Below are 9,982 nucleotides of genomic sequence, written 5' to 3' on the forward strand. Positions count from 1 at the left end.
AGCTGCTGGAAGGCCGCCAGCAGCAGCAGCGCCGCCGTCACCCCCAGCAGCAGGTAGGCTGGGGGGGGGGGACACAGCGGTCAGAGACCCCCACCCCCCCGTGGAGACCCCCACCCCATGGAGAGATCCCCATGGAGACCCCCCCCCAATGAAGACCCAATCCGCCATGGTGACCCCATCCATGAAGACCCCGCCACCATGAAGACCCCACCCCAATGGAGACCCAACCACCATGGAGACCCCAACCATGAAGACCCCAACCACCATAAAGACACCACCAGAAAGACCCCACCCCAATGGAGACCCCAACCACGGACACCCCAACCATGGAGAACCCAACCACCATAGAGACCCCAACCATGAAGTCCCCCAACCACGAAGACCCCAACCACGAAGACCCCAACCATGAAGACCCCACCCCAATGGAGACCGCGCCCCAGTGGAGACCCAACCACCATGGAGACCCCAACCATGGAGACCCAACCACCATAAAGACACCACCCCAATGAAGACCCCAACCACGAAGACCCCAACCACGAAGATCCCAACCATGAAGACCCCAACCATCTAAACCCCAACCATGGAGACCCCAACCATGAAGACCCCAACCATGAAGACCCCAACCATGAAGACCCCAACCACCATGGAGAACCCAACCATGAAGACCCCCAACCACGAAGATCCAACCACCATGAAGACCCCAACCATGAGGACCCCAACCACCTAAACCCCAACCATGGAGACACCAACCATGAAGACCCCAACCATGAAGACCCCACCACCATAAAGACCCCACCCCAATGAAGACCCCCCCCACCAAGAAGACCCCAACCACATAGCCCCAACCCCCACATAACCCCAACCCCAGATCCCCAAACCCCAACGCCCCCCACCCCAACACCCCCCCCTAACCCCCCGCCCCCGCTCACCGGCCAAGGCCACCCGGTAGAGGTGGCGCGGGGGCTGCCCCTCCGGTGCCCCCGCCGCGTCCCCCAGCCCCACGGTGGTGACGGCCATGCCGCAGAAGAAGACGGCGTCCAAGAAGCTCCCGGAGCCCCCCAGGGCCCACAGGGCGGCGGCAGGCAGCAGCACGAAGCCCCCCGCCACCGCCCCCGCCAGCAGCCCCAAATGGAGCCCGGCGGCCCCCCGGGGGCTCCAACCCCACCGCGTCCTCAGGTAGCGCCGGGGCCACCGGGTGACCGGCACCGAAAGCCACCGGGCCACCACCGCCAACGTCAACACCGTGAAGGGGACGCCCAGCGCCGCGTAGGCCAAGCAGAAGGCTTTGCCCCCCGGGGACAGGGGGGCCACGGGGCCGTAGCCTGGGGGGGGGGGGGAAATTTAGGGGGGGGACCCCCCCCGGTAAGTGAAAGGGGAGGGGGGACCCCTGGGGGTGGTGGGGGGAGGTTGGGGGCTTGGTGGTGATGGGGGTCCTGGGCGAACTGGGGGGCTCTGTGGGCTGGGGGGGTCCTGGTGGGGCTGGGGGGGGGCCTGGGGGTCCCAGTGCTAAAGGGGGTCCCAAAACCCATGGGGGTCCTGAGGTTCTCAGGGGGCTCGGTGCCTATGGGGGGCCATGGAGGGTCCTGGTGCCCACGGGGGTCCTGGTGTTCATGGGGGTCCCGGTGTTCTTGGGGGGGTCCCGGGGGGGCCTGGTGCTCAGAGGCGTCCTGGGGGAATTGGTGCTCATGGGGGTCCTGGGGTTCATGGGGGTCCCGGGGGTCTCAATGCCCTTGGGGGGGTCCTGGTGCCCATGGGGTTCTTTAGGAGGGTCCCAATTCGGAGGGGGGGTCCCGATTTGGGGGCGGGGGGGCTCCTTACCCACAGTGGTGAGCAGGGTGGTGGAGAAGAAGAAGGCGGAGGCCAGGTCCCACCGCGGGGTCCCGGAGGCGTTGAGGGTCCCGGGGGGGGTCCCGAGGGTCCGCGCCCCCCCCTCCAGCACCCAGAGCCCCAGGGTGCCCAGCAGCAGCAGCCCCCCCTGGGCCACCGTGTGGCCTTGGGGACGTGGTGGCCATGGGGACATGGTGGATATGGGGACATGGTCATCCTGGGGACATGGTGGCCACGGAGACATGGTGGCCATGGGGATGTGGTGGCCATGGGGACATGGTGGCCTTGGGGACAAGATGGCCGCTGTGGCCAGGAAATGGCCACGACACCTCAGGGACAGCCCTAGGGCCACCACGGCCACCGTGTGGCCTTGGGGACGTGGTGGCCACGGAGATGTGGTGGCAACAGGGATGTGGTGGATCTGGGGACATGGTGGTCTTGGGGAAGTGGTAGCCCTGGGGACGTGGTGGCCTTGGGGACAAGATGGCCGCCGTGGCCAGGAAATGGCCACGACACCTCAGGGACAGCCCTAGGGCCACCACGGCCACCGTGCGGCCTTGGGGACGTGGTGGCCTTGGGGATAAGATGGCGCTGGGGACATGGTGGATATGGGGCCGTGGGGGCTATGGGGCCATGGGGGCTATGGGGACGTGGTGGCCCTGGGGACATGGTGGCCTTGGTGACGTCATGGCTTTGGTTGCCATCATGGCTTTGGTGACGTGGTGGCCTTGGTGACGTCATCACCTTGGTGGCACGGTGGCCTTGCTGACATCACACCCTTGCTGACGTCACGGCCCCGCGCGCCCGTCCCCATGGCAACCGCCACTTCCGGCCCCGCCCCGCCGCTCCGCCAACAGCTTCCTCCCGCGCTCCTCACGTGACCGGAAGCGGAAGCGCCATGGAGCCCCCGGGAGCGGCGGCGGGGCTCGGTGCGGACCCCCCGGCGCCCCCCCCCTCCCCCGACCCCCCCTCTCCTCTCCCCGCAGCCCCCAAGCGCCGCGGCCCGGGCCCGGCCCCTCCGCGGATGGCGGAGCCGCGGCCGCTCTTCGACGACACCAGCGGCGGGGCCGCCCCCCCCCCCCACGGCCCGGCCCGGGCCTACGGGGCCCCCCCGGCGGCCCCCCCGGCGTCCTCCGCATCCCGCCTGCCCCCCCCCGCCGCCGCCTTCCTGGCCGAGCCCGTGTCCAGCCTGGCCGCCGCCTACGGCAGCAGCTTGGCCAGCCAGGGCCGGGACATCGTGGACCGGAACGTGAGGAGCGGGATAAGGGGGGGTGGGGGGAGAATTGGGGGGGGTGGGGGGGGGCGGCGGGGGGCTGTGGGGGGCTATAGGGGGCTGCGGGGGGCTACAGGGGGCTATATGGGGCTAGGGGGGCTATAGGGGGCTCTAGGGTGCTATGGGGGGCTATTGGGGGCTACGGGGGGCTATGGGTGGCTACGGGGGGCTGTACTCGGCTCTGGTGAGGCCGCACCTCGAGTACTGTGTTCAGTTTTGGGTCCCTCGCTACAAGAAGGACATGGAGGTGCTTGAGCAGGTCCAGAGAAGGGCGACGAAGCTGGTGAGGGGCCTGGAGAACAAGTCCTACGAGGAGCGGCTGAGGGAGCTGGGCTTGTTCAGCCTGGAGAAGAGGAGGCTCAGGGGCGACCTTATCGCTCTCTACAGATACCTTAAAGGAGGCTGTAGTGAGGTGGGGGTTGGCCTGTTCTCCCACGTGCCTGATGACAGGATGAGGAGGAATGGGCTAAAGTTGCGCCAGGGGAGTTTTAGGTTGGATCTTAGGAAGAACTTCTTTACCGAAAGGGTTGTTAGGCACTGGAACAGGCTGCCCAGGGAAGTGGTGGAGTCACCATCCCTGGAAGTCTTTAAAAGACGTTTAGATGTAGAGCTTAGGGATATGGTTTAGTGGGGACTGTTGGCGTTAGGTCAGAGGTTGGACTCGATGATCTTGAGGTCTCTTCCAACCTAGAAATTCTGTGATTCTGTGATTCTGTGACTTATTGGCTCAGCTCTGGTCAGCAGAGGGGCCCTTAGCAAACATGGGGCAGCTTCCAGATCCTTCTCACAAAAGCCACTCCTATGGCCCCGTGCTACCAAAACCTTGCCAGGTAAAACCACTACAGGGAGGCGCATCTCATCTGGTGGTAGCAGGCCAGTGTCACATAGACCCTCCCATGATCAGCAAGCCCAAAGTTCTACCAGTTGCACCAGTCCCGAAGCTACGTGTTAATGTGATGAGTCTGCTTGTCAGCTGTTGAGGGATTTCTTGAAACAGCAAAAATCCCATGGCTTGCTGTAGCTGAGCAAACCAAGCTACCAGGGCAACTATGAGAAGTTCCCATGACAGTGTTCCCACATCGCCCAATTGAGGAACTCAGAAAAATATTGTTACCAGTAGCTGGCTTCAAGGACAAGGTCTATGTGACTGCTAATCACAAGGAGGTTGTTTTCTTGCAAGTGGGGTTGTTTTCTTGCAGTTGTTTGTCTGAGTGCTTTTGACCAATAACCTTGTGTGAAACACTGTCCACCCCTGTTAAGTTCTCTATAAAAGTTAGGCTATTCGGGCAATAAAATGGAGCATGATCTGACTCTACTGGTGTCTGTCGTGCTTTCGGCCGTGCTTCCTGCAACAGTCAGCATCGATCCCCCCTATCGGAAGGACAGAGGCAAACACAACCTGTGCCCCTGATCCTTTAAGTAGTCGCCCCGAAGCCCTAAAGCCCCTTTTTTTACTAGGCATTAGTAACAAAAACTTGAACAAGGTGGAGATAAATTAACTTGGCTACAGCATTAAAGATGAGCTTTGCGCAGTGGTCAATTGCTGGCTGGCTTGAGGCGCGTGGCTGAGGGTCTCTAATGAATTGTATGACTGATTCGGGCGCGTGGACAGCGCATGTGGTTACGGGGAAAGTATATGTAGCAGAGAAAAATGGCAATAAAGGCCTTCTGCTCAAGAGGCATCGGGAGACCGTGTCTTTCATCCCTTCAGGTCTGCCCCCTTCCAACTCAGGATATTGTATGATTCCAAGTGTGGAACCCAGCATTTGGCCTTGAATGCCACGCAGCTGGATGCGGCCCGTTGATCCAGCCTGTCCAGATCCCCTTGCCCAGCTTGGTGTCGCCCACGAACTTACAGCGCCCGGTGGGGCCCATCCAGCCCAGGCACGTGTCACATGGGACCCTTGGTGACCTCCCTTGGTGACACCCCAGGGGTCCGCCTTATATGACTGCAGCTGTGGCTCGGACCCTCAGCGTCGGTGCACGGCAGTGACGGACAGGGCAGGAGCACTGGGCCTTCGAGGAGTCCCCGAGCATAGCCCACGCCTGCCCGAAGGAGCCTCCGTTTTCTATTTGAGAACTCTCCCACTCCAGAGGCTCCTTCTGAATCTGATGAGGAGGGAGGCATGCCCCCCAGGCAGCCCAGGCTGGCCTGGCAGGAGACCTGGTCTTCTGAGGGCAGCAACCGGCCAGCAGAGGACAGCTTGCTGGCAGAGGACAGCACCCCGGTAGAGGACATTTTGCCGGCAGAGGACAGAAGCCCAGCAGAGGACAGCTTGCTGTCAAAGGGCAGCAGCCCGGTAGAGGACAGCAGCCTGGCAGAGGACAGGAGACCAGCAGAGGACAGCTTAGTGGTAGAGAACAGAGGTTTGACAGAGGACAGCAAGAAGGAGTTGCAGTTGCTGGATCCCAGTGAGTCGTGAGTCCTCTCTGTACCCCTCCCTGCCACTGTAGGGGTGGACAAAAACACCACCTGAACTCCCACTCCATCCACTACCCGTCCCAGTCCCCTAAAGTCCCGCTTGATAGTCTTCAGGCTTCTATCTTCAGTATTATCACTGCCGGCCTGGACTATCAAAAGACGATAGTAATCAGAGGGGAAAACCAGGTTGGGAAGCTTTCTGGCAACGTCCATGACCCTAGCCCCAGGGAGGCAGCAGACTTCCCTACGGGTAGGGTCAGGCTAACAAATAGGGCCCTCTGTTCCCCTCACAAGGAAGTTGCCTTCTCAGGGGAACAGAGGGAACTTCTCAGGGTCCTTGGTGGCCTCCAAGTTAGCTCAGCGTCATGGCACCGAGTCACTGTGAAGGAGCTGCTGGAATAACGAGACAACAACCTAGTTCTATTAAAATATATATTGCTCTTTTGAGGACTGCTGCGGGGCTAGCGGCAACACGGCAGTGGAAATCTCCGTCCTGACATTGCCTTATGCCTTGACATCAGGATCAGGATGGTTTGAAATGCCAGGGAACAGACCATGGGTTCCGGGTCGTTCTCTGAAGGCTGGAGGACTGCAAAAGAAAGAAGAGCAGAGATGAAAACCCACTCCTTGCAGAGATCCCCAGGCATCCCCTGCAGAGCATGCCAGCCCCACTCGACTCTTCCCCAGGCCAGGAGGAGCAGGAGGGACAAAGGAATCCGTTGAAAGCTGCTGCTCAGCAATGTCCCAAATGCAGCCACCAGTCCTTCCCCACCTGCGCACCACAGGTCAAGTGGGGCACCTTCACAAGCTGGTTCCCTCACCACCTGCCTCCATCCCTTGGGAGGATTCACACACTCCAGGAATCTCCTGGACTCTTTCCTCTTGCTATTGTGCTTCCCCATGAGAGCAAGGGCTAGCGATCGTGACCCTGCTCCTAGCTGCTTGTAGGCTGTCTCATCTCCCTCTTCGTCCTGGTTGCGTGCTCTACAACAGGCTCCCACCTTCTGTCAGCCTTACTGCCCTTTCCCCTGACTCTTCCTCAGGGACACTCAACCCTTTCAGCGGCACTGCCCAGCTCCAGGCTGGGAGGCCATTCCCTGACACCACAGGCTACCCCGTCTCCTCTCCCTCGTTCCTATGGCTGCATTGCTCCTCCGCCCCGAAGCACTTCCCTGGAGCAGGGCAAGGCACGGGGGCCTCTGCCGCTGTCCCCCCAGCCCCAGCACACCCCCCACTGCCCTCACTCACCTCTGAGGATTTCATCCAGCTTCTCCTCGCTCTGGTCCTCGCAGTAGCGCGCAGCAAGACCTAGACACAGAGACCCCATCAGAGCCCCGCTCCCCAGCACGCTCCCAGCAGCGCAGCCCCTGGCCTGGCCAGCCAGGCTGTGCCCCCTCCTGCACCCTGGAGCAAGGGCCCAGTCGGGGGGCTCTGGGGGCAACAGGGCTGTGCCTCACTGCCAGGGCAGTGCCTGGGGCTGCCAAAGGCTGCCCCAAGAGGGACCCAGGGGCTGGGCTCACCAATGAATCTGACGGCCTCAAGTCGCAAGTTGGTCTGAGTGTCCTGCAGGTAGGGCTGGCTCTGCTGCAGGTATTCTTCTACTCTGCCTCTGTCCTGCTGCAGCTGGAGAGAGAGAGAACGCAGGGTCACGGGGCTTGCACACCCTCTCCAGGGTCTCCTCCATCATCCTGGGGGCAGGGAGGGCAGAGGGGCCTGCAGAAGAGCCCCCTGGGGCTCTGTGCTGGCAGGAAGGGAGCGAGGATGCGGCTGCAGGCAGCGGGCTCTGGCCGGGCGCGTTTGCCCAGCTGGGGCAAACCAAGTTGGGTCCTTACCAAGCACTCCCCGATCCTCCACGTCTGTTCTGTCTGGGCCAAGCGCTTCAGCTCCTTGCGTCGCAGAAACTCTGCAGCCACGGCGAGAGCTTTCCCAGAGGCCTGCGGAGCAGCAGAGGTTGGGAGGTAGCAGCACAGCCTTGGGAAGGAGACCCTCTGTCCCCTCCTCTTGGCAGGGCTGCGAGCCTTTCCCAGCGCGTTATGGGAGGCTGTGGTGAGGGGTAGCGTGCACTGGGTTCAGTGGCCAAGGCAAGGCCACGGGACAGCCACCATCGGAGGCAGCTCACAATGAGAGAGATCCCAGAGACCACAGCAAGAGATCAGAGGCTGGACTCGATGAACTTGAGGTCTCTTCCAACCTAGAAATTCTGTGATCCCCCAGAGCAACCCTGTGGCATCAGCACACCCTTGCCCACATAACTGCTCAGCTCTGAGATCTGTACCTTTGCTATGCTCTCACTCTGGTCTCTCATGTGAAAGTAGAGTGGGAGAAGGCTCCTGTGCACCGTCCTCTTCATTTCCTTCTTCCTTTGCCGCAGCACAGCCTCCACCACGGCTTGGAAGAGGCAGATGGAGTGCTCCTGCACCTGGCTGGACGCCTGGCAGGGAGGAGGACAGGAGGAATTTCAGCATTAGCGTGGCTGATGTGAAGGGAGCTCCCAGCACTGTGAGATGCTTCAGCGCTGGATCCTTCCCAGAGGAGCTGCTCAGGGGCAGCTGCAAGGCCTGGTGCCCGTGAAGGGCAACGCAATCGGTTGCCATCGCAGGCTGCCCGCCAGCCACCCCACTTTCGCCACCAGCCGCACCAGCCATGCCCAAGCAGAGCTCCCCAGCGCCTGGGCTGACGAGGAGACTGGGAAGGCCCTGCCTGAGTGCTGCCCACAGGGCCGGGCTGAAGGGCAGCCCTCGTTACAGGGGGCCCAGCTGAGGGCTCGGGCTCCCGCAGCACACTTACGTGGTCAAAGAGTGGCAGGAGCTTCTCAGCCAGCTGCAGAGCCGGGCCACTGGCCTCCCTCCTCTCCACATGAGCCATCACGTTTCTCAGCACAAGCAGGGCCTTCAGCACCACGTCTGTGTTGGTGTCCTGCAGAGCCTCCACAATGTCTGACAGCACGACCTGAATTTCCCTTGCCTGTAGGAAAGACACCATTTCCCTTCCGTGAGGCAGTGAGAGACCACCCTGGGCAAAGGGCTCTGGTTCCTGAGCACCAGCCTCCTGCCTTGCTTCCTGGCAGCGGGGAGGGACGGGAGGGAAGAAGAGCAAAGCCCCAGGCTGCCAACATGGCTTTGCTTGACGATGGCCCGCTCACCTTCTTAGGGCTCTCTGACACGGTGCAGAGCCCTTTCAGAACCATCAAGCGCATCTCTGGTCTTGGGTGCCTCAGGTAGCTCAGGAGGTGCACTGGGTTACCAAACTCATGAGTGTAATTATGGGCCAGCAACTGCAAGAAAGAGCAGTGAGAGCCTGGCAGGGCCTGCAGGGCTCCCTGCAGCCTCTTCTCCCACCTTTGGGCAGGGATGGGGCAGCGCCAGCTGGCACCAAAGAGGCACCAGGCGCGGGGAGCTACGGGGGCTTGCCGGCCCCAGGGACCATGTGTCCGTACGTCCTGCGGGAGCTGGCAGTTTGGGGGTAGATGGGCACAGGGCTGTGCCTGTGTGCCTGAAGGGGCACACGTAGCCCTGCTGGGAGCAAGGTTTCATCTGGGAACTCACAGCCAAGCGACGGATGCACGTGTCTTCGGTGACTTCCTTGCACCACTGGCACAGCGGGATGCCTTGCAACACGATGTTTAAAACATTCTCCAAGGTCCTCGGCATGGCCAGGATCACCTCCCACATGGCCAGGTCAGTGCTGCAAGCCCAGAATACTCTGTCAGTGAGGCTGCCTCAGCCGCAGGGCCACAAACTGGGCCAGCCCCAGAGGACCCAGGCTGTCCTGCAGCCCCTGTGACTTGGGGAGCACTGAGGGCCCAGCCTGGGCAGGCAGGAGGGGGCTGAGCTGGTGTTCCCTGGGGGCAGGGGGACTCTGGGCTGCCTTGGACAGCTGGGCTGCTGCAGCCCTGGCTGGCCCAGTAGGGCTGGAACACATTGGTGGGAAGGAGGGCTGTGCTCCTTGGGGATGTCCTGCTCTTTGCCATTGGTGTGGCAAGCAGAGAGTCTCCAGGTGCATCTCCCGACGCGGAACAAGCCCTCAAGGATGTTAAGGCCAGGACCTGTCACGTGGCGGAGAGAACTGCAGCAAGTTCTTGGCTTCTTCCCTGGGCATCATGTTGGTCATCTGGAGAAGCAGGGAGTCCAGGCACTGCCGCGCCGATGCCGTGTGGATGCTGCCCAGGTTTCTCCTGATGCGCTCCATGATTGTTGGCACCTTGGGGGACAAAGTGGGAATGGTGTTGCCAGCAGACCGCAGCCATTGCCACAGCTGCCACTCAAACTTTGACCCCTTCCATTGCTCTCTGCTGGCTTCAGGTGGCTTCTGGAGCCCAAGAGACCCCGATGTGCGAGGGAGGCAGGGAGGGAGGCAGGGAAGGAGAGAGGAACCATGCCTGGAAGAGCTCAAGGGCAGGGCCATGGCCACAGGCCACTTACATCTGTCAGCCAGTAGTCAGGGTCCTCCAAGGCTGCGTC

General features: G+C 61.8%; 1 protein-coding gene across 2 annotated transcripts; it reads left to right on the top strand.

Annotated features, from left to right (window-relative positions):
• Nucleotides 1-1,433: 1,433 nt before the first annotated feature.
• Nucleotides 1,434-9,569, top strand: LOC119715398 (protein YIF1B-like). 2 transcript variants are annotated; one of them, XM_072030212.1, is made up of 3 exons: nt 1,434-2,756; nt 2,814-3,076; nt 7,894-9,569. In XM_072030212.1, exons 1-3 carry the CDS (start codon nt 2,726-2,728, stop codon nt 8,002-8,004), a joined length of 405 nt encoding a protein of 134 aa, XP_071886313.1. In that variant the 5' UTR covers nt 1,434-2,725; the 3' UTR covers nt 8,005-9,569. The 2 variants fall into 2 exon arrangements, with proteins under 2 accessions (XP_071886313.1, XP_071886314.1); XM_072030213.1 differs by lacking the exon at nt 7,894-9,569 and adding an exon at nt 4,812-4,927 and having other exon boundaries at nt 1,448-2,756.
• Nucleotides 9,570-9,982: the final 413 nt, after the last annotated feature.

This window comes from Anas platyrhynchos, chromosome 33 (genome assembly GCF_047663525.1).
Source record: "Anas platyrhynchos isolate ZD024472 breed Pekin duck chromosome 33, IASCAAS_PekinDuck_T2T, whole genome shotgun sequence".
In the NCBI taxonomy this organism is placed as follows: Eukaryota; Metazoa; Chordata; class Aves; order Anseriformes; family Anatidae; genus Anas; species Anas platyrhynchos.